The sequence below is a fragment of the Phyllostomus discolor genome, chromosome 9, assembly GCF_004126475.2.
Source record: "Phyllostomus discolor isolate MPI-MPIP mPhyDis1 chromosome 9, mPhyDis1.pri.v3, whole genome shotgun sequence".
NCBI lineage: Eukaryota > Metazoa > Chordata > Mammalia > Chiroptera > Phyllostomidae > Phyllostomus > Phyllostomus discolor.
The window spans coordinates 86,707,604-86,735,132 of NC_040911.2; the positions used below are offsets into that span (position 1 = coordinate 86,707,604).

The following is a 27,529-nucleotide window of genomic DNA, read 5'->3' on the forward strand; positions in this document are numbered from 1 at the left end:
GCCTAACAAAGTGCCTGGAATACAATGGATGGATACATGCATGCACAAATGCCATAATGTATAAAAACTACTTATCCGATATATACTGTGTACAATATACTTCATAACAAATAGTTTACCTAGTAGATGTGCAAATGGTTAAAGGCACAAATTAAGAGTTGAACATCTTGAGACTGAATCCCAGTTTTTCCATTTAATGTATGAGGAACCTTAGACAAGTCCCTTAACCTCTTTTTTACTAGCTTCCTATCTGTAAAAATGGGCAAAATATTAGTACCTACCTCATGAAGTTCGTAATAAGGATTAAATAAAATTATCCACATAAAGTATTTAGCATAGAGCCCGGCACACATTAAGTGTTCAACAGATGCTATCTATAACTATGATAATTATTAACTTTATAACACAAGTCTTAGATAGATGGCAGATATTACTGTGACCCCCACAAACTTGACTCCAATTTTCCCTGAAGTCAGGGCTACTGGGACAAGGTAAACCAAGGTCTCATCTGCACCCCACTCACAACACAGCCAAACATAAATCAAGCCAGAGCCATGGTTAAGCAATATTCTTTCTTTAATTCCCCTTTGCAAATGGAAGCCCCTGAGCTTGTCCCCACCCCTACCACTATTCCACACCCTGGGCCCCAGATGCAATGCCCCAGCCTCAACCTGGTAGGAGGAAGAGAGGAACACCCCCTTCCCCAGGATGGTCCATTAAAAAAATCCTAGTCATTTAAGAAATGAGGCTGAGGACAAGAGGAGGGAGCTGGAAGACAAGGCCCAGGGAAGGCCAGACTGGAGATGTTGGGGTTATGAGGACCCTTGAGAAGGGTTTGCAAGCACATCCCTAAGCTCAGGGCCAGCATGGCTGAGGGAAAGGAGACAGACAGATAGTCTGACCCTTCAAGGTCCTGTCTGCCTGGTTATGAACACTGACACTCACCGCCGCCACCACCACAGGCCTCCAGGTGGAGAATTTTCCAGTTACTCTGGGAAAGGGTTTGCTAAGCATCCCCTCTGGCCCCTGATCTGGGGCATCCCTGGGGTCCCCCTGAGACCAAACCTGGGAGAAGGAGGGACTCTAGGAACATGCAAAGGGGGGGAACAGAGACCCCCACCCCACCCCGCTGCTCTACACAATGGTGGCTCCAGCTGCATCTGGGCTCCGAGGGTCCTTCACACCGATGATGAAGTTGTTGGTTCTCCGGCTGCCATGGACCCAGGATAAGACATCTACCTTCTCCACGTGGTGACCCCTGGCTTCCAGGAACTCAATCTCTTCTTCTGTGAACTCACCTGAAAACCGTCCCCCAACATATACACATTCAGAGTGTTTAGAGCATTAGCTCAGGAGTACCTTGTTCAGAACTGAGTCCTGGTCCTGGATGCTCCACTGAAGAGCTGTATGACCTTGGGCAAATTGCTTTACCTCTCTGAGCCTCAGTCTCTTCATGCATAAAATGGGGGATTATACGAGAACCTACTACATGAAGTTGTTGTAGCGATTAAAGGAGAAAATAAACAGAAAGCACAGAGCTCAGAGCCTTGCATATGGTAAATGAGCAATAATATGTATTCACTCTTAATATTGGAAAAGGGGTTATAGAGTCTCATCTCCACCTGTCTAGGCCAAGCTGCCATCCTAAGTTGCTAGGATAACTGCATGGCCCACTAACTGGTCTTTCTGTTTTCAGTCCTGCCTTCCTTACAGCCTATTCACCCAGCAGTCGAAGAGTCTTTTTAAACCATTAGACCACATCACTTCCCACCACTCAGAGCTCTCTAAAAGCTCTGGTGACTCTAGAATAAAATCCAAAGTCCTTACCAAGACCAGTAAGGCCCAGCATTTTCTGGGACCTCACTACCTCTTTGAACTCCTCTCCTCACTTCCTTCTACTCTCTCCCATAACTCTGCTCTGACCTCCTTGCTGTCCCTCAAGGAGGCCAAACGTTCTCCTACCTCAGGACTTTGCACTTGCTTTCTCTCTGCCTGGAATGCTGTCCTCCTAGAGAGTCACAAAACTGCCTCCCTCCTGTCATTCTAATCTTCAAGAACTTCCCCATCACTGTCTAAAACATCAGCCCTTGTTATCTTTACCTTGTTTTGTTTCCTTTCAAAATACTTACTGCTAATGTATCTGTTTATTTATTTACTGTGTCTTCCTCCACTAGATTATAAACTTTTTAAAGGTGGGAATGTTGTGTTGTGCACTATTGATCCTCAATGCCTAGAACAGGGTGAGGACATAGTAAATGTTAAACAAGTATTTACTGGGTTAATGAACAAATCCCCATCCTCTTGCATAAATTCAGGCCTACATCTCCTGCTGGGCCATTATCCCAGGTGCTTCCTGTATTTCCCCAACCTAAATTTTCCTTCCATCCATCCACCTTTCCTATATGAAACAAACCAGGTCCTATCCCTCCCCTACTCAACTGGATCAAGTCCATGCTTCTTTAACGTGGGCCTCCATGATAAGCCCTGTGACCTCACCTCCCAATGCTCCTCAACAAAAATATGGTCTTGGGGATAAATGGTGATGAAAAAAGAAAATAAATTTTAAAAATACATGGTCTTATTTCCCCAACTGGCATGATTCACAATATTGAATAGCACTAACTCACCGAGCCCTGTGGTTCACTGTCAGTCTGTCTGATGACAGCAAGGACTGTGTTTCAGTCAGTCTCTAACATTTCTGATCTTCCTCAACAGATCAAGCAGCCCTCAGAGCCTTCTGAAGGTAACAGTATCTAACTAACTAAAACCTAAAAATATTTGACTTTTTATAGTATTTATTGTCTGTGGCAAATGATGCCATTTTTTCCATTTGGGATTATGATATAAGATTTGCTTTTAAAGAGACATTTAGGTTAAATATATTTATAGACACATTATGTAAATAATGGGTTAGATGATGTGTAAATGTGGCAAAGGTCATGAAGGTAATGGATAAATTCTGAAATTTGGGAAACAATGTCTCTAGTCCAGCTAGCCTCTTTGGCTGCTCTCTGAGCCATACTTTCTGGGCTTTTGCCCAGGCTGTTCTCCTGTCCAGAATGTTCTTTATCTCCACATGCCAACCTCTTGCTCATACTTAAGGCCCAGCCAGTTGTCACCTCTTCCACAAAGCCTCCCAGCGTCGTGAGGTGGATGAACATTCCCTCCACCAAGTCTCTGCTCCTCATGTCCTGTCTTACACTGTAAGCCCCTCAAGGGAGGGCTAGGATGAGCCTCCTCACCCACAAGTAACTTAACATAAAGCCTCACATTTCATACAGAGTAGAAGATAGTGGTTGAGCAGAATTCATTTTTAAGGACTTAGCGTCAACATCCATCAGTTGGGATCCAACGTGTCACCAGCCACCCTCAGGGTGTGACTGCTGGGGATCTAGCTGGTGAGGCTGTTAACATGCTTCAGTCCAGGAGATCTCTAGAGCCACGCAGTAAAGAGCTGAGTCTTTGGTATCAGCTCTTTGGTACCAGCTGTATGAGTATGTTCTCCTCTTAATTCTGCCACTTACTGGTTGATCTTTGACTAGTTTATAACCTCTGTGGGCACTAGTTTCTTTCTCTGTAAAACTGGGATAATAACTCTGAGCAGGAAAGAACCAGGTCTCATTCAATGTGTATCTCCTTTGGACTTGGATAATACACGGTCTGTTATAATGAAGACTCCTCGGAGGTGCACATAATTTTCCATTTACAAAGTTAAGCTGTGTCCAAAATTAAGCACCTCTCCTCCTTAGAGGAAAGTCTGTCTCCTTACCGTAATCTGTAAGGTCCATGATCTGACCCCTGCCTACCTCTCTGATCTCATCTCATCCTCATTCACCTTTATTTCCTTTCTACTCCTAAAACACACCAAGCCCACTCCTGCCCTGAATTCTTTGCATTTGTTCCCTTGGCCTATAAAACTTGCTCCTCTTCAGATCATAGCTTAAATGTTACCAAAGAGAAGCCTTCCTCAATCATTGAACCAGTCCTATACATACATTATCTTGATTTAATGCTCTACAGAGCATCTATTTTGCTTTCTCATATTGTTTATTATTTATTTTCCTGCCTGCCTGTAAATGCAGTATTTCCAGTACCTGGGATAATGCCTGGCACACAGGAGATGTTCACTACAAACTGATAAATGAATGGTTTGCAGAATGAACAACTGAGAAAACTAAGGCTCAGAGTGGAGCCATAAATTCCCCAAGGCCACACAGCCAGGAAATGGCAGGACAGTTCTAACCCCCCAGATCTTTTATTATTAGGAGTTAGTTGGAGGAAACCAAACTTTCAATGGCAGAGAGTTGGTGCTGGTTGAGCCAGGGGCACCCTTGGGAGGAGCCTCTTTCTTCACCAGGGCCTGTGCCCACCCCATGGGAACACTCACTGTCCACCTGCAGGAGGTTGGACTGCAGGTCCGGGTGCAGGCGGCCTCGAGCTAGGCTGTCACTCAGGTTCCGGTTCAAAGTCAGGACATTCAGCAGAACCTGTGGGAAGCCGAAGGACAGAAGTCAGGGCTCCCCCAGAGACGGGCAGGACTCCACAGTCCTTACCCCTGATCCAGACTCCTTAGTCTTTAGATTCCTTGCACCAGAAGTGTCATCCGAGGTTCTCGGCAACCCCAGAAGACAGGTAGGCCTTTGAATACTGGCCCTGTTTCACAGAGGACAAACCAAGGGCCAGAGAATAAAAGTGATTCACTCCCAAGTTTAGAGAACCAGGGAAGAGGCATCACTGCCACCCAGTCTCCTTTAATCTAGCCCAGGGCTGACCTCTCTTCTCCCTGGCCAGGGCAGAGTTAATGGCCAAGGATGGTGTAGGTTACAATGTGGGTACTTTTAGCTTATTGGTTTGGCATATGGGTAGGTCCTGGAACCAACTTCCTGCCCCTTCTTACTAAACTGGACCTAACTTCTTAACCTCTCTGGGCCTCAGTTTCTTCATATATGAAATAGAAGTCAGGAAGGTTAAAAGGGTCAACATGCGTAATGCCATGCCCAGCACTGTAAGAACTCTGTATATGTTAGCTATTGTTACCTCCATTTTACAGATAAGGAGGGGGGTTCAGAGTGGTTAAGTGAATTCTCTGACATCACACAGTTGGAAATTGGTAGTCCTTGGGTTAGGACTCATGGGCATCTGATTCCAAAGCTCATGTTAGTTAACGCACCACCTGCCAAATTAGTGCCTGGCACATATATCTGGTGTTCAAGACATTTATGGAATTGTTGCAAGGCATTTTGGAGAGTAGCAGACCCTTTCTCTCAAAATCAGATCCTAAAGAAGGGTGCTTGTCTATTCAGATACTGAGTGGAGCACGATGAGACTCGAGATGGACAGAACCCAAGCAGCCCAGATGCTGTATCACCTTTCAGTTCTACTGGCCCTGCAATTTCTGCAACCTGGGAAGAAAGGGGACTTCGGGGCTGCATTTTCAGTAAGAAACTTAGCACAGTCCATGTCCCTAGTGTCCAGGAGGAGCCTGGCACAAGGAAGCCCAGCCATGTTTACTGTGAGTAAAGGATGAAAATAAGCAAGACCCAAGGGCATCTGCAGCCCAGGCCACAGCTTGGCTCCTGGCCACCAAAGGCCCATCACGGAGAAAACCTCACCTGGGTCAGGCTGCTGAGGCCCCGGGCAGCTCCATTGGCCCCCAGGGCGAGGTAGGTTCCACAGAGACCCTCTGCTGGCCGGACCACAGTGGGCAGCAGAAAAGACAGCGGCCGCTTCCCTGGCTGTACCGAATTCTCCTGTTGTCAGAAGGCAGAGACCACAAAGGGGATGAGAGGTGGGGCGAGACAGGATAAAGACTACTCCACCACTCTTGTAACCTCTCTCCTTCTCCTGCATCTTCCACAGGCCCAGTTTTCATGGGAGACTGGTCTGTCCTCAGGTCACAGTTTGCTATATGTGAAATGGGCAGGGTCCTCAGATAACTGGGGTGGACAGTGAACACACTAAGTTCTGGGGCTACCCTGGGTGGCGGGGGAGGGGCCAAGCCAAAAAAGATGGCTATGGGAAAGAACAGGATAACCTCCACCCTGGTCATCTCTGTCTTTGCCCTGCCAGGGGCCCAGCCAGGGGCCCAGCCAGCAGGGTGTTAGAGTGCTGGCCTCCAACTACACAGTAATTCCTATCTCCTTCCTCCTTTGGGGCCCAGCAGTAGGGCTGAGCCCCATCAGCTTAGTATCACAGTCATAGACCATTAGTGCTAAAAAGTGCCCAAAGCATAAAATCAGAGGCCAATATCCTCATTGTACAAGTGAAGAAACTGAAGCCCAGAAAGGGGACAAGACTTTCCCCAGGTCACACAGCAAGATAGTGACAGAATGGGGAAAGATTTCTTCGTACCCACCAGGCTCCAGGCCCCAGACTTGGGCTCTTTTTCTTTATAATAGAAGTTCCTAGAGGTAGTAAGGAGGGACTGTAGTATATCCTCCCCAGCCTTGGGGTCCCCAGGGTGGGAGGGAAGCAAGACCCTACCAGGCTGGGCGCAGAGTGGTTAGCAGTTCTGTTGGGCCAGGAGAAGTCCAGCATCTGGCTGTTGAGCAGGATCCCAGAGGGGGTGATGAGGCCACTGCCAAAGGGCCGGTTCAGGGAGCTGGGGGCCAAGATTGGGGCCAGGTGAACCCTGAGTCCACCCTCACTCCTGCCCAGCCCCCACCTCCTTCCTGGTCTAGATGATCTCTTGTGCTAGGTTCTGAGTCTGAGCGGGCATACCTGACCATGGCCACAATGAAGTCGTCAGGACCCATGATCAGCACCTGGGCAGCTGTGGGAGCCCCGTCCAGCTCATAAACAGGCAGCAGTGGGGCAGGGGCTGCCTGGGAGTCATTGATGTGGCCCCGGAGGTAGGCAGCCTCTACCTTGCTGAAAAGACATGGAGTAGGAGATGAACACACAGCAAGTTCTCATTACATTCCACCTACCACTTTTTCTGATGTCTATGCAATTATTTGACTAATATCTGCCTCCCTCATTGGACTATTAGGTCCATGAGAACAGATTATTTATTCTTAGCATATAGGTAACATTCAGGAATGGGTTGTTAAACTGAATGAATTTATTTAGGTGTTATTCAGATTCTCTTCTAGAGTTAACTTTTAATTTATTTAGTGCTTAAATCAAGAGTCTTTTAGTTACCTGACTTTACTCATTTAATGCTTTCTATGAAAGTACCTGGGCCACAGTGGATGCTCAGAAAATATTTGTTTTGACCTGAACTGAATTCACTTAACCTAACATTTGTAGTCCAGAAATTAAGTTTCATTAAGGGTTTATTATGTGTGTGTGTGTGTGTGTGTGTGTGTGGGGGGGGGGGGGGGGGTGGTTGTATACAGGAATCTTTACTTGCTATTAGAATTTTTTTTGAAGACAGAAAGACTCAACACATAGTAAGCCCTTAATAAATATCTATTGGATGAGTTAGTTGAATGGATTTAATATAAGGTATGTGTGTTTGTTTTAGAGCTGAATTTGCATTCATCTTGAAATCGAATTATGAAATTATGAAAATACAAATTTTCACTGTTTTTAATTTCTGATTTTTCCCTTAGCTAGCCTTTAAGTCAGTTATAGTAGAAGTAAAATAGTACCCTGGCTGGCATAGCTCAGCAGATTGAGCGCGGGGAGCGAACCAAAGTATCGCAGGTTCGATTCCCAGTCAGGGTACATGCCTGGGTTGCAGGCCACGGCCCCCAGCAACCGCACATTGATGTTTCTCTCTTTCTCTTTCTCCCTCCCTTCCCTCTCTAAAAATAAATAAATAAAATCTTTAAAAAAAGAAGTAAAATAGTAACTATTCCTACCCCTATTGCCAATGAATAATAATGATGATATTTTAAAAATATTCATGATATGACTTCCGGCCAAGATGGAGGCGTAGGTAGACACACTGTGCCTCCTCGCACAACCAAAAGAAGGACAACAACAATTTAAAAACAAAAACCAACCAGAACTGACAGAAAATCGAACTGTAGGGAAGTCTGACAACCAAGGAGTTAAAGAAGACACACTCATCCAGACCGGTAGGAGTGGGGGAGTTGGGCAGCCCACTCCTGGGTACGCTGGGTACGCTGAGCATACCCAGCCAGGTGGTGGATTGTGGAGCAGGGCGCTGCATGCAAGGCAGCTGGCAGACCTGGTGGTCCCACATTCACGCGCAGATAAACCAGGTGAAACTGGGGAGTGAGACAGACCATGCAACCCAGGGTCCCATCGAGGGGAAATAAAGCCTCAAACCACTGATTGGAAACACCTGTGGGAGCTGAGGTGCTGGGAGAAACTCCCAGCCTCACAGGAGAGTTCGTTGGAGAGACCCACATGGTCCTAGAATGTACACAAACCTACCCACCCAGGACCAGAAGGGCCCAGTTTGCTTGTGGGAAGTGGGGGAAGTGACTGAAATCTGGCAGAGAGTGGATCAAGCGCCATTGTTCCCTCTCAAACCCCTCCCCCACATATAATGTCACTACGCAGCAACGTGGGTGGCCCTGCCCTGGTGAATACCAAAGGTTCCGCCCCTCACTACATAACAGGCATGTCAAGACAAAAAAAAAAAATGCCTAAACAAAAGAGCAGATCAAAGCTCCAGAAAAAATACAACTAAGCGACAAAGAGGTAGCCAACCTATCAGATGCACAGTTCAAAACACTGGTAATTAAGATGCTCACAGAACTGGTTGAATTTGGTCACAAATTAGTGAAAAAATGAAGGCTACACTAAGTGAAATAAAGGAAAATGTACAGGGAACCAATAGTGATGGGAAGGAAACTGGGACTCAAATCAACGGTGTGGACCAGAAGGAAGAAAGAAACATCCAATCAGAAGAAAATGAAGAAACAAGAATTCAAAAAAATGAGGAGAGGCTTAGGGACCTCGAGGACATCTTTAAATGTTCCAACATCTGAATTATAGGAGTACCAAAAGGAGAAGAGGAAGAGCAACAAGTGGGAAAGTTATCTGAACAAATAATAAAGGAGAACTTCCCCAATCTGGCAAAGGAAGTAGACTTCCAGGAAGTCCAAGAAACTCAGAGAGTTCCAAAGAAGTTGGACCCAAGGAGGAACACACCAAGACACATCATAATTACATTAGCCAAGATGAAAGATAAGGAGAGAATCTTAAAAGCAGCAAGACAAAAGGAGAGAGTTACCTACAAAGGAGTTCCCATAAGACTGTCAGCTGACTTCTCAAAAGAGACCTTACAGGCCAGAAGGGGTTGGAAAGAAGTATTCCATGTCATGAAAGGCAAGGACCTACATCCAAGATTGCTCTGTCCAGCAAAGCTTTCATTTAGAATGGAGGGACAGATAAAGTACTTCTCAGATAATGTCAAGTTAAAGGAGTTCATCATCACCAAGCCCTTATTTTATGAAATGTTAAAGGGACTTATCTAAGAAAAAGAAGATAAAAAACATGTATAGTAAAATGACAGCAAGCTCACAATTACTAACAACCACACCTAAAGCAACAACAAAAACAAACTAAGCAAACAACTAGAACAGGAACAGGACCACAGAAATGGAGATCACATGGAGGGCTATGAACAGGGGAATGGGAGGGGGAGAGGGGGGAAGAAAGGTACAGAGAATAAGTAGCATAGATGGTAGGTAGAAAATAGGTGGGATGGGTAAGAATAGTATGGGAAATGTAGAAGCTAAAGAACTTCTGACACATGGACATGAACTAAGGGGGGGGATGTGGGTGGGAGGGGGTGTGGAGGGTAGAGGGGAGTGAAGGGGGGAATGGAACAATGGTAACAGCATAATCAATAAAATATATTTTAAAGAATATTTATGATGTGTCAGACAACATGTTCAGTGCTTTGCATGTATGATCTTGCTTGGTCCTCACGACTTCATGACGTTGGCACCATTATTGTCGGGCCTCCTTGTAGAAGGTGAGATTTAGAGGGTTTAAGACTGCATAGCTAGTGGGTGGAGAATTTGGGATTTGAACTGAATCAGTCTGACAAGAGCCCACAATCTTACTACTATGTTAGGCTGCTAATGTAGATATATTATAATCAAAACCACCACCACCTCCAATATTTTCTTGGAGACTCTGTTCATTGTCATTAGGTTTCCTTTTTCCACTCAAAAGGGGAAACAGATGAATATATATATATATATATATATATATATATATATATCCTTCTGTGGTCAAAAAATTTTGAGAGCCATGTAAAATGGAGCAACTCATTATACAGATGGGAAAACTGAGGTATAAGGAGAGGCATCCATAATCACATTGTGAATTGGGGTTAAGCTGAAGTTGACTTGGGACTTCCAGCCTATTGTTCCACTGGCTGCTTTTCACCTGATCCTTTCCCCATACCCTCCACCACATCACCAGTCTCCAGGGTCCTGCCATGGGACCCACCTTAGCATGTCATCCATGCTCTCAGTGATGGTAGAATCATAGATGGGGTCTCCCAGTCTGCTGGCCAGGGCTAATGCAATCTTCAGGGTCTGAAAACAGAGCAGAGGTACAGCAGAGGCTTCCAGGCCCCTTGTAGCACCCACACCCAGAATCCTTGTGCATGAAAAAATGTAGAGAGGATTTAGTTCTACCCCATGGTAGCACCCCATCCCCCCACTCCCAGTGTCCCCACCCCCGGTGTCCCCACTGCAGGGTAGCATGGAGGGGTTGGCCTTACCTCTGCCACCCAGTGAAGAGCCTGTTCCCGGGATACATGGCTGGTGAGATTGAAGCCCTCGAGGATGTTGAGAGCACTGACGAGAGCAGGGCCTGTGTGTGGGGGTGGGGGACTGAGAACCAGGTGGCCTGAAAGGACAGGAAATGACCAGATGGCAGGGGACAGGTTAAGGCATCTCACATCCCACCATCTCACAGACTGAAACCACTGCACTGAACTCCCACATCACATAGGGGAAAAGCTTGACAGACAAAGAGACCCACCCAAGTTCACATGGCAAGTCAAGGACAGGGCCAGGACTCCAACCCAGAACAGTGTTCTTCAGTTTCCTCTTCCATATGAGGAAACTAGGGCTCAAGAGGACTGCCCAGGGCCACAATGCAGGCCATTGGCAGAGCATGTTCAGATGTTCGGATTCCTGGTCTACCATGTGTCTCCTTTCAGCTCCTCCCACAGGCCAGGATACTATTCAGGGCCCCTGATAGTCCTACCCCTGAAACTTCTTGGGAGCAGTAACCTCTCAAGGTCCTTTGATTTGGACATCAAAGGAATAATAATACCTGACATAACTAATTAACTCATTTAGCCTTCAGAATGAGTACTGCTGTCACCCCCATTTTGCAGGTGAGAAAACCGAGGCACAGAGAGGCAGCTGGTCCAATGTTATAGGAGACAAGTGGAACCCAGAGTACTCATAGTGCTGGCATTGCCAAGAGAACCCGGGCTGGGGAGGGGAAATGGAAAATCAAATTCAGTGCCCATTCTGATCAGAGCAACTTCCAACATCATCTCATCAAATCTGCATGGCCATCCTGAAAGGTAGGCACTATTATCTCCATTTTAAGGAGAGAACCAAGGCTTGGAGTGGGAAGTGACTAGTTCGAGGTGAATGGCATTGCTGGTACTCAGACCAAGCTCTTCCTGGCTCCCTAGCTATGCTCTTCCTCTGCTCCATATACCACTGCTTCTGGTAGGAATCAGGCTGGAGATTAAGGCCGGGAAACCTGAACTCAGAGGCGGCCTCTGATAGGGCTTGAGGTAATCTGGGCCTCCTAGAAGAAAGAGAACCTGCAAACCTCCTTAGGGACCTAGGAACCCACTACTTTGGGTTCAGCAAACATGAACTTCACCCATGTCATAAACTTGGCTTTCCAGTTCCGTCGTTGGTTTTGAGTTTGATAGGTTTAATTCTATTCCTTCCCTGGGTCCTCAGTTTCTTTTTGGCACAATTAGGAGACAGGTATATGACTGTCTTGAAAAGTTTGTTATAACCAGAAGCTTAGATGAACCTTGGTCTTATGACTTCTTACGAATTGGGTCAAGGCAACACAAAGCCCAAATCAAGAAAACCTATGCCAGGACCCCAACTTCTAGGCCTGAACCTTTGGCCATATCCTGAATACTTGGGGTAACTGACTCCATGACTGCTTCAGAAGGTAGGCTGTCTCTGACTTGCTTCATTAGTTAGCTGCCTGGGAGCTCAATGCCTCAGTTTCTCTCCTGTGAAATGGGGAGGAGTCTTTTGGCCAAAAGCATATAGCTATGGACTGGGAGGCTTCTCCTGACGGGGGCCCTGGGAGCTGGGGGAGAGGTCACCTCTGTACACGCCACACACAGGCTTCTCCACGAGGGCACTGTAGTTGCTGAAGTCCTCCTCAGTTATAACACCCCCTGCATGCTGAGCCTGGAAGGGAGAGAACGGCCCACCACCACGGTAAGCCACACATCACAGAGTGAGCATGTGGATTTGATCTACGATGAAAGTTTGGATCAGAGATGAATCAGATGCATATAATTTTTGTGCCTTCTGCAACTCCCATCATGGCCTTTAGGAACCACACCAGCCCTAAGTACCCCAGAAAAATGGGAAAAAGCACTAACATTGAGGAACTAATATGTGCAAGAAATTGTGCTGGGGACATTCTATGAATGACCTTCTTAGTTCAGTACTCAAGGCCCCTAGTGATCTGGCGCCTGCCTACATCTCTGCTTCATGTTCTGCTGTTCCCCAGTGACCTGCAGCTCCTGAACTCATGATTCCATGTCTCTGCACATACTGCCCTCTTTGCCTAAGAAAAACGAAGCTTTTCTACTTACAGCAGCACTTGCCTGAGATATGAAAACTGAATTCTGCATTTCACTATAACCAGCTAGAGCCACCATGAAACCATGGATGACCCTGGTAGGAATGATGTCACTGAGCACTCTGCGGCCCAGTGAACCAGTCTCGTACAAACTGGTGGGCTCATTTCCTATTGTCCAGCATGCGTATTTTCAACCCTAAATTCGCATAACACTAGGAATCCTCTCCTTTTTTGGTACTTGAAACCTCTGACTTCTAATCTACTGTAAGTGAACTATACATTGAATTTCTTGGCTGGTGCGTGTTCCTTTGTCTGACAAGTAACACACTCAACTTTGGATTGTTTTTCTTTTAAAGCTCTCATGGTCTTTATTAGTCTCCTTCATCCCCCTCTCAACCTCCAGGAAAGGATACACAACCCAGGTCTGGCTAATAGCATTTCTTTTCATAGCACAGTGATTGGTTTGGGAATAATCATGAGACCTTGACAAGCCAATGAGACATAACCTTGAGGCTTTTGCTGGAACTACTGGAATGAGAAATGCTCTTTCTGTAGGATGGCTTGCTGGAAAGATGGCTGATGGGGAGCAGGTGTGGGAAGGATCCAACAGAGAATGAATTGGAACAGGGGAAAGTAGAGTCATGAGACAGAACGAGAGACAGACCAAGTCTTGACAACGTGGATGGAACCCCGGGATCCAGCAGACCTAAGGCCAGTACTCTGCTGGGCTTCCTAGTTAAATCCATTTGAGATGGGCTTCTATCACTACATCCATACCTCCAGTGCCCAGCACAGGGCCTGGCACAGTGGGCACTTCATAAATGTAGAATGCATGATGGACCTATTCAATTCCCACAGCTGTATCTCAGAGATAGGTATAATCACCCCCATTGCACAATTGAGAGAACCACTGAGTTGGTCTGTGCATCCTTACCTTGAATGTAATTTTCCATTGGGAATTTTCAAATCTTGACAACACTTCTCAGAATCCATTACTACCTCAGACTGAGACTCTTTTGGGTTGGTTGGTAGGCCCCTATGTTAATCCCCCCAGTCCCAATGGAGGAGGCACCTCCCTCAGTCCCCAGAAAACCCAAGGGCAGGGTGGGGTTGTGGGCCCAGGGAAGCAGAAGTTGATCCTGGGTCTCTGTCAGGCCAGGGAGGGACGGGCCAGGCCCCTGAACAGGTTGGCGCCAGCGCTGGGGAGCCCAAAGTTATGACTCCCAATCAAGACAGAATGTTTCCATCCCTAGCAGGTTCTTCCTGATGCATCCCAATCAAGCCTCCCACTCTAACAACCAATGATCTGGTTCCTAGTATCAGAGGTTAGTTTTGCCTATTCTAGAATTTCAAGTAAAAAGAATCCCAGTACATATATTTAGAGAGAAAGGGAAGGAAGGAAGGAAGGAAGGAAGGAAGGAAGGAAGGAAGGAAGGAAGGAAGGAAGGGGATGTTCTTACAGTAAGGTCCTCTAGGGTAGAGGGGATCCCCACACGCTCACCTCAGCCACCATCTCCAGCGTGAGGTTACCACCAGCATAGAAGGCGGCAGGGCCGTAGGTGCCAAGTACATCCAGTACCATGGCCAGGTCAGGCCGATGCATCAGCGAACCAGGTAGGGGTGGGCGGCCAGATGGCAGGAACATCGCGTGGAAGCGCTCGGACGCATCAGGTGGCAGCTGTTCTGCCAGGGCGTGTGCTGTGGGCAGGGACAGGAGGCTGGGCAGGGGGTACTAGGGCTGAACCCAATGGCTGAGACGTGTAATACGTGGGGTAGATGAAGACTGAGTGGCTGGTCCTAAGAGCTTTGGTCCCCCAGGAGCCTGTTATGGGAGAGTTAGGGGCGTATATGGGCCTTTTTCAGATTTCTTCATTTCAGTCTGCGTCCTGATGAGGGTTGGGGGTAATTCTGGGGAGCAAACTAGAAGAGAAGTGCTTTCTGGTTTGGGCTCCAACTCTCCTCTCCCCTCTCCATCAACCTCATGCCTTTCCCCCCACCTCCAGGCCCCACTGACCTAGATCATGGGTCACGTTGAAGCCATCTTGGGCCACAGCTGCTGCGAAGGCCAGGACTTGGTACCATGGCAGCCTGGGGGGGCCGGAGAGCAGGGGGTGGAGGAGGTCCTGGGGGGAGGAGGAGGGGTCCTGGGGGAAGGGGGGTTCCTGGGAAGGAGAGTCCTGGCAAGGGAAGGGGATATTAGGAGGGGGAATTTGGAGGGGAAGAATCCAGGAAGGTAGGAAGCCACCAAAGGAGGGGTACAGGCAGGGGGCCCCTGGTCCCCAGGGGGAAGGTCTTTACCTGCCATAGAGCTGGTGAGCTTCATGTAACCCCTTCACCATTCCGGGAACCCCCACCAAGAGCCCAGGCTGGGCGAGGCGGGCAGGCGAGGGAGAGAGGAGACCAGGTCACTGGAAGGGGGGGGCTGGGCTGAACTCTGCAGAGCCCCAAGCCAGGGATGGGGGCTGGCACAGGGGAGAGACACAGGCCAAGTATCCCAGAGGAGGGAGAAGCTGTCCCAGCAGGCATCTTCCCTCCTATCTCCCTGACTTCCTATCAGCAAATGCAGAAAGGCCTCCTTTATCTATCATAGTTGAGGGACTTAGAAATTAAGCAAACCCTTTTAAGAGCCAGGACATAACCAATTTAGATGGAAACTTGTCTACAGCGGATTATGTCTATTCCTGCTTTTTAAAATAGTGGGCAAGGGACCTTCATATTACCTTTTCTTATCACGCCACCATTACAGTGAGCTGCGATAATTCAGGAGTGTGTTGGGCTTTTACCTCTGCACTAAGTATCTATTTTTCCAAGTTATTCCATTTCTGCCTTTGCTCTCAGTGGAGAGTGGGTTTTCCTCCAGCAGTTCCTCTCTAATCTTCCAATATGTCACGGGCTGGGACAGTTACAGCCAACAGGCTCAGAGTGGGACGTGTGAATGCAAGTGAGGCAACTTTGACATCACAGGCTGCTGAGCGGTCTTTTTTCTCCTTTCTATGTGCCAGCTAGGGAAGGCTGCCAGAGAAGTTAAGATGTTACTATATTGCCTATCATCCACCGCTCAGATTTTTTTTGTTCATTATTTTATTTGAGGGGTTGCCTGTCTCCCTCACGGCCTAAGAGCATCCCACTCAACTCATTCTCTCACCTCTGTAGCAAATACTCAGCAAAGTAATGCTTGGGTTAGTGGAAGGGCCGTAAAGGGAGACTCCCCCCATACTCTTTTCTCCTCAGGGTCCCCACCTTGGTTTCCCAGGATCTCTGCAAAGCCTCTTCCCTGAGAGCCCCTGGTGCAGACTCCCGGAAATCAATCAGGTGGCTCTCGTTTCGTCGGATGTCATGTATCAGCATCACGCCCCCACTGGAACAAACACAAAAAGGGCAAGGTGATGAAAAGGTGTCACCCCGTTGAACAATTAACCTGCCACCCCTCAACCCCCAATGGTGATGGGTGTAGGCTCAGTTTGTCATCAGGAGTCAGGTGTTTGAGCCCCCACCCCAACAGGGACTCAGAGGCTTAGCCACACCATAAGGGTAGGGAGTGAAATCAAGGCAGAGATCCAGAGTTCATGGACCTCTTACAGCTTGTCACTGGAGACTTTAATCCCAGATTAGGAAAAACCCAGAGAGTGGGAGAGCAGGATGTTCTGCCCCACCCCCACCCCAGACCACAGCTGGACCCCTGCCAGCTTCCTGCACCTGCCTCCTTGGTATGCCTCCACTCCCTCTCCCAGAACTGAATTATGTAAGAACAGATTGTGCAAAACCAAAAGGGGCATTTCTTTAAAAGGGCCTACAGGATTGGTCTTATAGGAACCAAGACATGGACTTTGTCAGCTTGTCCCTTTCTGTGGCTTGTTTCCATCTGAGATGGTGGTTGCATCTGAGAAGGCTGGCCTATAGCCAAGTACCATAATAAAGAAAGCAGGACAGACAAACAATAGAGAGTGGTAGCAACTGTGGCAAAGTATACAGGCACAGAATGGGATGTTGCTTCTATTCAGGTCCAGGTAATTGCAGCCATGTGGAACTGTGGGCCTAGTGTTACCAGGTCTCTTCAGGTTCAAGAGATGTTGGAAATTCTCAACTTTTTGATAAAAGGAAAATGTATTTTTAAAAATCTAACTCTCCAAACCAAACTAGTCTGTGTTCTGGGTGTGGCCCATGGTTGGCTGCTTTGTCATCTCTGTTTCAAGAATTCGTAGCCTGGGGTGTATTTTTGGAGTATGGAGGGTCCATTGCTTTCGTCATACTCACAGGGATTTGTGCACCTAAAATTTTAAGTATCAACTGCCTTAATTAATGAAAGTATATCCCCACCTGTGCACCTTACCTTATAATTTACAAAATCCTTTTCTAAGTTAACAAAAAAAAAGCTTTTGAAAACACCTCCTCTCACTCCATGTAAGGAGGAGATGAACTTGGGTGTAGAAAGGGCACATGCAAGGAGTTGGGGCCCATCGGTCTCTCTGCTGAATCTTGGAGGCCCCTCTATATGAGGTCTACAGACCAGGACACGGAATTAGGCTTGGGGGACCCCAACCTCCACAGCAGGGAGTTCCTTACCCGCCCAGGCCAGAACTGTGCGGAGCCACGATCCCCAAACACAGGGCTGCTGCCACCGCTGCATCCACAGAAGATCCCTGTTTACTGAGCACCTCAATGCCCAGTGATGTGCAACGGGCGGCATCGGTCACCACGGCACCCTGGTGGAAGATCTGGGAGGGGAGAGGAGACTAGGTGGGGACAGTAGGAGCCCCCTGCTTCCCTCGAGTACCTCCATTAAACCAAGAACTTCCGCGGGGTGGGGGTTGCTGGTGGCAGCCCTGTCCTCTTGTCTCCTTAATTCTCCCCTATTTCCCATCTCTTCCCTTACTACCTCAAGTGCCTCTTACCTGCTCAGGTCCCATCCTTGCTCTGCCCCTTCATGCCCACAGCCCCTTCCTTTAGGACCTTTCTCTCCCAAGTCACCACCCTCTCCCTTTTCCAATTCCTGGCCCACTTCCACCACTCACCCGTTCCCTAATTCCCATGGTCTCCTCAAGCAATTTCTCACCTGAGGGTCCCCGAAATAGATCTGCATGATGAGCGCCACAGTGACACCCGTGGCAAAGGTGAGGCAGGCTGTGACTATGACCGTGAGCCCGTCCTGACGGCAGGAGCACTCCGCTGCTGCTGCTGAGAACGGATCTTTGCGCGTCTCCCGCAAAGGCGACCCGTCCTGGCTGCCCATCTCCGAGGATGAGGACGGCAGCCTCTGCAGTCGCGCTGACTTCAGGAAGGAGTCTGGGTCTGCGGGTGGCCATGGGTCGGTCTGGACGCTTCTTACCCCGCCCTGCCCGCCCTCCAGGCGGGGCTATTTCCCGTGCCTCCTCTCCCCATTCCCATCAAAACCCTACTAGATAGCACCGCCTTTCAGCATGTCCCCTACCCAGGGCTGGCGGGGGTGTCAGTCACGGCTAGGAAGAGAAAGGGACCATCAACTGGGAAGCAAGGGTGCCGGTTTACAGCCCCGAAGCCAGGAAGTGAGAACACTTCCTGGACAGGGGGGGGTTGGACCCTCCCTTGGAAACCAGATACCTTCTGCCTTCTCTGCAAGGAGGCTGCTGCCTAAACTGAGTGTAGGGACCCTGGCTCTCAACCCTGTTTCATTCATTCATTCATTCAACAAATATGGAAGGTATGCTATGTTTTCGCCCCATGCTGCATGCTAGGGGACAGGTACAGACAGTTTCTGCCCTCTGGGGTTCACAGACTAGTGGGGGGGAAAGGCAATAATCAGGTAAACAAAGGAGTATATAATACAAGTTGTGACAGGTGCTATGAAGAGAAAGGAAGAAACAAAACAATAGTATTGTGTCCGGGGCTGCTTAGCTGGGAAAATCAGCCATGGCTCCAAAGCAGAAGTGATTTTAAGCTGAGAACTAAGGGATGAGAAGGAGCTAACCATATGTACAGCAAGTGGTGAGTAGGTAGTGTTCCAGAAACAAAGAACATTAGGTGTGAAGGCCCTAAGGTAGGAATGAAATGGCTCATTAGAAAAAAATAACCAAGCCCTGGGTGGTTCCAGTGTAGTGGGCAGTGGGGTGGAAGCTAGGCCAGATCACTTGGGACATCTTGGCTTAGTGAGAAGCTTGGATTTACCTTAAGAGCAATGGGAGGCCACTGAAGAGTTTTAAGTGAAGATGTGAAACCATCTGTTTTATGTTTTAAAAAGATTCCTCTGGCTGCTACCTGGAGAATGGATCTGAGGATGCAGGAGTGGAGGCAGGGAGACCTGCAAGCCACTTACTTGCTGAGTGTCTTCAAGTTACTTGAAGTTAAGTCACTTCAAGTTAAGAGCCTCACTTTCCTCATTAGGGAATTAACCCCTAATTGGCTGGACGGATATAAAGATTCCATGAAGCGATGTCTACCAGGTGCCCTGTAGGTGCTCACTCAAAGTTATTTCCATTCTTTTTCAACCTTGGTCATAGCTGGGAGACCCTCTTCTGTCCCATAGCTCCCTCCTCTGAGTGCTATCAGCCTTGAACCTAGGCCTCTAAATGACCTAAAGGTCCTGGGTATTTGCAAACAGCAAAGAAATAGCTTGGCACCTTGACCTTAGTACCTTGCTATACTTACAATGTGTTTTTAAAAGTTCATTCATTCATGCCCTGGCTGTTGTGGCTCAACAGATTGCTTGCCAGCCTGTGAACCAAAAGGTTGCCAGTTCAATTCCCAGTCAGGGCACGTGCCTGGGTTGTGGGCCAGGTCCCTGATTGGGGGCATGTGAGAGGCGACTGTTCCTCTCTCACACGACGATGTTTCTCTCTCTTTCCGTCTCCTTACCTTCCTCTGTCTCTAAAAGTAAATAAGTAAAATCTTTTTTAAAAAAAGTTCTTTCATTCAATAAGCATTTTTTGATCACCTGCTACTGTGCACTAATAGTATAATCTCTTTAAAAGTCTGTGGGATAATATTAAATGTTGACTGTTGTTATATTTTCCTATTTAAAATTGGTTTACCACTGCCAACATCATAAAAATCTAAGCTCCTTGACCTGGTATTCAAGGCCGTGCATAATCTACACTCTCTTATGTAAATAAGAAACCACATACATATACTGATAATTTTTAGAAATTATTTATCTTGGTTACTTTTGGGAAAAGGTCCTGAAGGTGGGAATGAGATGGGATGGGAGAATATTTTGTTTGAAATTTTTACTGTTGATATATATATATATATATATATATTTCTTTCATTTTTTAAAAAAATCAATAGATAATTTTTAAATAAAAAGGAAAAATTTCAAGGTGATACCAATGGAAAAGGAAATTTTTAATTTTTCTCACTATTGTTTATTCATTCATATATTTATTTTAACCTTGAACATGTAATTTGTATTTTGTTTTTTAAAAATATTTTCTTTTTATGTATTTATTTTTAGAGAGGGGGGAGGGAAAAAGAGAGGGAAGAGAAACATCATTGTGTGGTTGCCTCTCCTGTGGTCCACAATGGGGACCTGGCCTGCAACCCAGGCATGTGCCCTGACTGGGAATCGAACTGGCAACCCTTTGGTTTGCAGCCTATGCTCAATCTACTGAGCTACACCAGCCAGAGCATTGAACATATAATTTGTTTTTAAATTTTTATTTAAAAAAGAAGATTGTCTTCCAGAAGCTTCCTTCAGTTCATCAAGTTTGTGTCTAATGCTCAGCACCAGCACCACCAAGTCTGTAAACAAAACTGGAATTCATTCACCAAACAGGTGTTAAACACCTGCCGTGATCACAGAACTCTCTTTGGCCCTTAGAGGTTTCAAAAGAACTGCACAAAAGGGTTTTGAACTTATATTTACTGACACTGACTATGTACCAGGCACTTCACACACATTTCCTCATTTTAGTGTTCCCATAATGTTATGAGACAGGCCCACTCTCCATTTTAAAGAGGAGAAAACCTCTGGGGCTGAGAAAGGTGTTACTGCCTGCTTAAGATCATAAGTAAATAAATGGAAGGACCATGAGTCTGTGTAACTCAAAAACCTCCTTCCCATTCCTCCTTATGTCATCAATAACCATTTCCCATCCTCAAAAACCAACCTTCCAAGCTAATTCTATTAGATATTTCCAGTACTTGTCCTTAAATCTGTTTTCTCCAGTCAGATAGATATGAGAAGCCAGGAGAGGAAGGTATTATCAGAGTTGGATCTGTTCAAGAATTTTTGTCCCACCAATTATTAAGTTATTCATTTATTCAACAAAATATGTATTGAGTACCCTACTGTGTAAGTACTGGAGCAATAATACCACTGATTTTACTAATATGTCAGACAACAGCAGGACACTGGGAAAAGGTAAGTTTGGGATGAGAATAAACAACTCTTTTGGGGGCAAGGTGAGTTTAATTTTAGCTATTCTGAATTTGTGAAACACCATCAGGAGTTGTCTGGAGGCAGCTGACCTAGTAGGCATCTAATTTGTATTCACTTAGATACCATTCCCCATTCAGTTTTCCTTAGAGAATACTATCCCCCCCTCTCATCCCTCATTCCCTCATTCCTGACTAGAGTAAGTATAAGACCTAGGCCTAGCCAATCAGAACAGGCACCTCTGTACAGTGATTGGTTCAGGGACAGGCATATGACCAACACCAGGCCAATTAGATTCAAACTTTGTTCTTTTGCTGGAACTACTGGGAAAGAGTTTGCTGGAACTATGGGCTTTCTTTCTATCTAGGCTGCTAAGATAAAATGTAAGCCTGTTGCTGCAGGGGGCAACTGGCTCCCACAAAATGAGGATGGGAGGCTTTCTGAAGATGAAGCCCATATATAGGAAAGCCAAATAAAAGATGGAGAAAAAAGCCCATTCCTTTTTAGGAACCTCAATGCAGCTATGCCCGAAGCTCCATAACCCTAAACTTTTCAGTTATGCTACCCAATAAAATTCTCTTTTCAGATATAGCTCAGTTTTAACTGAGTTTATGACAAAAGAACCTTGAATGGAGTCTACTTGGTAAGTCTGGAGCTCAGGAGAGAGATCTTGGCTGGAAACTGAGGTCCTCTCTGGCTTGCTTGGAAAATCACTAAAGATAGTTAAACCAGGGAGTGACATGAGAAGTGCAGGGTATAGATGGATTGAGATTGGCTGGGAGGCAGGGAGAGGCAGGAGGCAGGAGGAATAGCTAGAAGCCTATGGGTAACACAGATAAGAGAGAATGGCAGGTTAGTCCACAGTGGTGATGACAGGGATGGTATGATGGAATTTGAAAGATACTTAGGAGGGGGACAGAGAACATCTGATCACCATTTGGAAGTGAGAGAAAGGGACTGGATGATAGGTAGCTCCTGGGAGATTGCATGGATGGCAGTATCATTGAGAATGACACTGGAAGAAGAGCAGGTGTACAGAAAAGAGATGAGTTCAGCATAGAACATGCTGAAGGTGAGGCAGGTACCTGGGAGAAAGAAGAACACATGGGCCTGGAGCTCAGAAAAGAGGGAAGAAAGTAATACTCCAGACTTGGGGTGGTTATCACCTAGCTCTGTTTTCCACAGGGTCTGCTATGGGGTACCTGGCACTTGGTTCTAGGACATGACAGGCTGGGGGGGGGGGGGGGGTCCTAGAGAAGAGGACAAGGCAGTGCCACTAGGTGGCACCACCAGGTTGAGAACATAGGAGGCCATGTTAGCCAGCAGGCTGGTCCAGCTGGGCCCAAGGAAGCTTTGAGCTGGGAAGCAGTGCTGGGAGACACGGCATTGAAATGACTACACAGACATGATGGCAAGGTCCTTGGAACCTTAGTGCACAACCCTGGTCTAAAATGCAGGTTCCCGGAAATTTAGGTAACTGGGATCTCGGCTGGATTTTTGTACAGATTAGGGCAGAGTCTGTTTTAACTCCCCACGGTACTCCCTGAGTTTTTAGAACTCCTTCTGCTGCCTTCTTTTATCCTGAGATCTTCTTTCTCATTCATTTATTCATTCAACAATTTTTATTGGTGCTTAGCACTGTGCTGAATGGTGGAGAAAGGATGGTGAACAAAATAATCATGATTCCACCCTCAGGGTTTACAGGCATCGAATAATTACATGATCACACAAATAAATAATACAGTTTTTGATAAGTACAATCATATGGGGCCAGGAGAAAACATATCATGGGTTTCCAATCCCCAGGCTGGGAGAGACAGGCATTCCCAGTTAAACTGGAAGAGGAAGCTAAGGAAGCTAAGGGTAGATGTACCCATTTTTTCACAGTGAGTCAGGGCAATCTGGGACCAGAACCGGCACCCCTGCTCCTGAATAAAGGACCTGGTTCAGGATGGCATCTCCCAGAATACATCTTCCCACTCTCCTTCCTGCTGCCTCCTGGTTCCAGGGCTACTCCCTTTGAAAAAAAAAGTTTTGACCTGCAGCTTTGACTTTTGACACCCATAAGGCTCCCTCCCTATTGTCATCACATACCCTCCAGCTAGGATATAGTCTGTCAGGTTGGCAGGGGCTGGTGGTCAAGGCCAGATGATCAGAAAGTTATAGAGGGGGAAAATCTGGGGGACTGTAAGACTGGGAGTAGCTACAGAAGGACCAAGCTAACGAGGGCTGAGCCATAGAAGCAGGTTTTGACAGGCTGGTAAGGGCTAGGACTCAAGTGCAGGCACTGGGAGGAAGAGAGAGTGAAGCAGAAGGATGCTCTAATGCCAGGAAGTGACGTTGAGGGAAAGAGGGATGGGGGATGGAGGATGAAGAAGGGATGGAGAGGACAGAGCTGGGCCACATGGATAGCAGAGAGAGCACTAGGGAAGAAATGCTCTGAAAGCCTTTGGCCCTCGGGGTCTCCCTACTCCTAACCCTTGCAGTCCCTGCAGAGGGCTAAGAAGAACACAGTAAAATTCTGAAGCCTGCTTCCAGGGTACCTTACTAACATCCCAGCCTGATCCATGGCTCTGGTACTGGTGAGGTAATCCACAGGGCAGCAAAGGCACTCTAGTCCCCAAGGACTTTGAGAGGTCATTCAGTTCATCCCCCTGTCTCCCAATACCCAGCAAATACAGAAGGAATCATATTCTCTTTACCCCTCCCTGGACATGGAGAGATTCTCAGCCTCTTCCCATGGTCTCTCCTTCCCACAGCCCCTAACTGTGGGGAAGTTCTTCTCAAGACCTAGCCTCTATTAATCCTGCTGGAACCTCTGACTTGATTTCTCCTATCCTGTTCTCTGTGACTAGAGAAAAGCCTCTTGTGGGTGATCATAGCTATTCCTCAGGATCTCCCCTCCAACACTCCTTATTAGTTGGTTCTTTCCAAAAGGTAACCCCCATCCCTCCTACTGCAGTCTCTGGCATCATTCTCCCTTGTCGCATCCTAGGACTCCAAGGCAGGAATGCATTCCCAACCCCATCAGATAATCAACAGAGAAAGGGGAGAAGAGAAAGGTCCAGGAGGAAGGAAATGAATTAAGGAGATGGAGGCTAGAGGTAATGCTCCGCGTAGATGGAGGACCAGGGGCGTCCCAGCGGGCAGGAACGGGGTCAGCAGGACTCACCTGTATCGGGGTCTCCCAGGAAGGCGTCCTCGTCCTTGCGGCCCCTCAAAGGGACCGCGGGCGCCGGTTCGTCCTCTGGCAGCCGGGGGAAGCTGGTGATGCTCATGTAGTCCACGGGCGAGTAGGCGCCCAGGGAGCTCTCCTGACTGGCCTGGTTCTCCGCCGCCATCCTCGCCCGCGCCCCCCGAGCAGCGCAGCGCCTGCCGGAAGTGGTGCGGCGGGGGCCCGGGTAGGGCGGGGCCTGATCTCCGGGCCTCCGGGAGGGGGCGCCTCACCGCCACCCTAACGTCTGTCAGGGTCGGACTCGCTTCCGCCCGCATAGTGCTGTCAGCCTGCAGTGGGTGCGCAGGTGGGGATGGGGTTATAGATGCAGAGGCAGGACGGCAAGACCGGGTTGCGAAGTCTGGGGGTGGGGGGAAGAGCACACTACTAGCGTCACCTTAGTAGTTTCAGGACACCTTATGCAGCCCAGGGGCCAAATCCCTTCTTCCAGTTGCAGCTAGGATCCACCTCAGACCTCAGATTCCTCCCTCCGCCCACAGACTCTTCTACAGACTGCAACCCTCTTCGTGACTCCAGATACCCCTCAGACCCCAAACTCCCGCTCAGGCCCCAGACGTCTTCTTGGATTCCAAGATCCTCCGATCTCAGACTCCTGCGACCCCAGATTCCTCTTTCGACCTCAGACTCTGCCTTCATCCCTCAACCCCTAACTCCTCCCCACTCCTGCTTCATCATCAGGCTGCTTCTTCACCTGGAGATCCCTCCTTGGACATCTCAGAAGTCAGATCCCTCAGTGGACCCCTGTTCGTCTCCTCACTTCTGAGAAGTTCATCACTTCTCAGACTCCTCTTTCAAGCCCAACTCCTGTAACTCTTGACCTAAACTTGAGTGTGTGTTAGGGTCCTTAAGAGCAGATCCCTAGATTCCACTCTAGAGATCATGATTCAGTATGCTGGAGTGGGGTCTCTGGAACCTGAATATTTACCATCATTTTAAAAGTTTTTTGATGTGGTTCTAGAAAGGATGCTTTAAGAAAGAAAGAATGGGCAGGATGGTATGGCAGGAATGGGGTGGGGTGGGAAGAGTGGGGAGTGGGTTCCTGTAGTTTAGGTGTCTGTGTTCTATTTCCTGTGTACCACTTACAAACCGTGTGATCTTGGGCATGACACTCAATCTCCTTGAGTATATCAGTTTCCTCATCTGAAAACTGGGGAGAATAATAGTATCCATCCCAAGAGATTGTTGTGAGGATTAAATAACATGTAGAAAGCTCTTAATATAGGTCTCAGCCTTACTTAATAAGTGCCATTATTATCATTACTTGCATATCCTTAATCTTGTGGATTCTCATTTCATCCAACCCTATCCATCTTCTCATTCCTGGGAATTCCAACTATGCTATAGACTGCACTACTTCCCCATCTCCAAAGGTGATGGATTCAGTCTTTTTGTTTTTAAGATTATGTATGCATGTATTTTTAGAGAGAAGGGAAGTGTGTGAGAAAGAGAGGGAGAAAAGCATCTGTCAGTTGTCTCTCACGCACCCCAATCAGGGACCTGGCCCACAACCCAGGCACGTCCTGGGCGTGTACCCTGATCAACAGGCGACCTTTTGGTTTGTGGGATGACGCCCAATCCACTGAGCTACACCAGTGAGAGCGACGAGTTCAGTCTTTATAAAGCCTCTTGTCCAAACTTTCTTTGTACACTTCACAGGCGGAGGGAGAGGGCTGGTCAAGTCCCTGGTACATCCCCTCTTCCAACCCCAGGACAGTTTGAAAATCTACTACGGGGTCCAGATCATGCAGTGCCACCTGTTGACAGGAGGGGGCAGCAGTGTGTTGGAAACAGCTCAAGCACTTGGGAGAAGAGAGTTGGGGAAGAGAGGAAGAGGGCTGCCCAGAGCTATGTGTCTAAGATGGGTAGATGACTACCTATACCTGGGACTGTGTACCCATTGCTTGTGCCTTCCTCCCTACAGAGAGGCTAGCATTTTCTCAGTGAGTTCCGTTGGGTTTATTATGCTTCAGTGAAATATGATCCCCCCAAAAGGGCCTATCCCAACTAAATGAGGTCTTATCTCTTTCATTGGTGTCCCTTCTCCTCAGTGGGGTTTGAGTCTTCTCAGTGGTGTCAATATCTCTTTAGTAAAGTCTATATCTTCTGTACTTCCTAGAGGGAAGTCCATTTCCCCTCAGTAGGGTCAGTGACCTTCAATGCCATTCATGTCCTATTATGAGGGTCCACAGAACTTCAGTGACATATGAGACCCCTCAGTAAGGACTGTGCTTCCTTAGTGGAGCCCATGTTCCTTCAGTGAAGTGTGTGCCCATTTGGTGTAGTTAATGTCTCCTCATCGAAGTTTCTGTCTCCTCTCTGGGGTCCATGTTCACTCCATGAGGTCTGAGACCCTACCCTCAGAATTGAGTAGGCTCTGATCATAGATTCCACCATGGAAATTTTTTTTTTTTTCAGTTTAGGGTGTGCTGGGCTTGTGGTTAGCTGTGCAAAGAGAAAAGGTGCAGGTGAGAAGGGAGGCTGGGCCTGATGTGGCCACAAGCCCTGTGCGGGTTTCAGGAGATAGGGCGTATCTGCTCTGGGCCTCAGAATCACTCCTGGAGTTAAATATTTAAGGTTCCTTCTTGCATTGACAGCCATTCTTTGAACTGACGGATGATTCAGTTCTTTGAACTGAACTGAAAGGCCAACTGAGGGTTGGCCTTTCTTGGTGGTGAGTGCAGTTTGGGGATGGAAGGTCCTGCCTGGCCCCTCCTTTCTGGATTGGAAGGACAGAGGAAAGTCAGAAGTAACTGAACCCAAGCGTGGCAGATGGGAATGGTTTCTTTGTAAAGTAAAGAGACTGGGAAGGAAAGAAGGGTATGAGTGTTTCCTCCTAGTTGCACAGTTATTGGTACAGTGTTTCATAAGCCTTAGCTTCAGCCTGATGAGGGGGGTAAAAAGACTTGGAGTTGGGAGACTTAGGCTTGGCCTTGACTTGGTCGTTGTTTGCTTAGTGACCTTGCACAATTTTCCTCTTTTCCCTGTGCAATAAGGAGGCGGCTTTATTAGCAAAGACTTGAATACACCTCCTACTCTTCAATGAATCTTTTAGAGCTGGATGGAAATTTGAGGAAGCAGGGAGAGTGAAGACATATCCTCAGGGGTGGGAGAAAATCTGAGCTGGCACAAACAAGCACTAAATCTTGGGGGAGGAATTCCCGGCCCCCCACCCCGACCCCCCAGGACAGAGGGGAGGAGTT

General features: G+C 47.5%; 1 protein-coding gene across 4 annotated transcripts; it reads right to left on the reverse strand.

Moving 5' to 3' along the window:
• Positions 1–558: 558 nt before the first annotated feature.
• GGT7 (gamma-glutamyltransferase 7) lies at positions 559–24,475 on the reverse strand. 4 transcript variants are annotated; one of them, XM_028524143.2, is made up of 15 exons: positions 24,267–24,475; positions 17,798–18,033; positions 17,308–17,459; positions 15,985–16,102; positions 15,043–15,110; positions 14,759–14,832; positions 14,246–14,442; positions 12,257–12,344; positions 10,661–10,788; positions 10,384–10,472; positions 6,721–6,870; positions 6,484–6,601; positions 5,613–5,750; positions 4,388–4,487; positions 559–1,298 (listed from the first exon to the last, which is right to left on the reverse strand). In XM_028524143.2, exons 1-15 carry the CDS (start codon positions 24,433–24,435, stop codon positions 1,135–1,137), a joined length of 1,989 nt encoding a protein of 662 aa, XP_028379944.1. In that variant the 5' UTR covers positions 24,436–24,475; the 3' UTR covers positions 559–1,134. The 4 variants fall into 4 exon arrangements, with proteins under 4 accessions (XP_028379944.1, XP_035865639.1, XP_035865640.1 ...); XM_036009746.1 differs by having other exon boundaries at positions 15,043–15,111; positions 15,974–16,102; positions 24,267–24,466; XM_036009747.1 differs by lacking the exon at positions 24,267–24,475 and adding an exon at positions 18,173–18,262 and having other exon boundaries at positions 15,043–15,111; positions 15,974–16,102.
• Between the last annotated feature and the right edge of the window lie 3,054 nt (positions 24,476–27,529).

What these genes read in the sequence shown, in the direction of transcription:
- GGT7 (XM_036009746.1), bottom strand. Translation starts at nt 24,435, where the DNA reads ATGGCGGCGGAGAACCAGGCCAGTCAGGAGAGCTCCCTGGGCGCCTAC. An exon ending in CCTGGGAGACCCCGATACAG is followed by an intron (nt 18,034 to 24,266) that starts GTGAGTCCTGCT and finishes GGCCACCCGCAG; the next exon opens with ACCCAGACTCCTTCCTGAAG. An exon ending in GCCTCAGCAGCCTGACCCAG is followed by an intron (nt 4,488 to 5,612) that starts GTGAGGTTTTCT and finishes GGCTTCCCACAG; the next exon opens with GTTCTGCTGAATGTCCTGAC.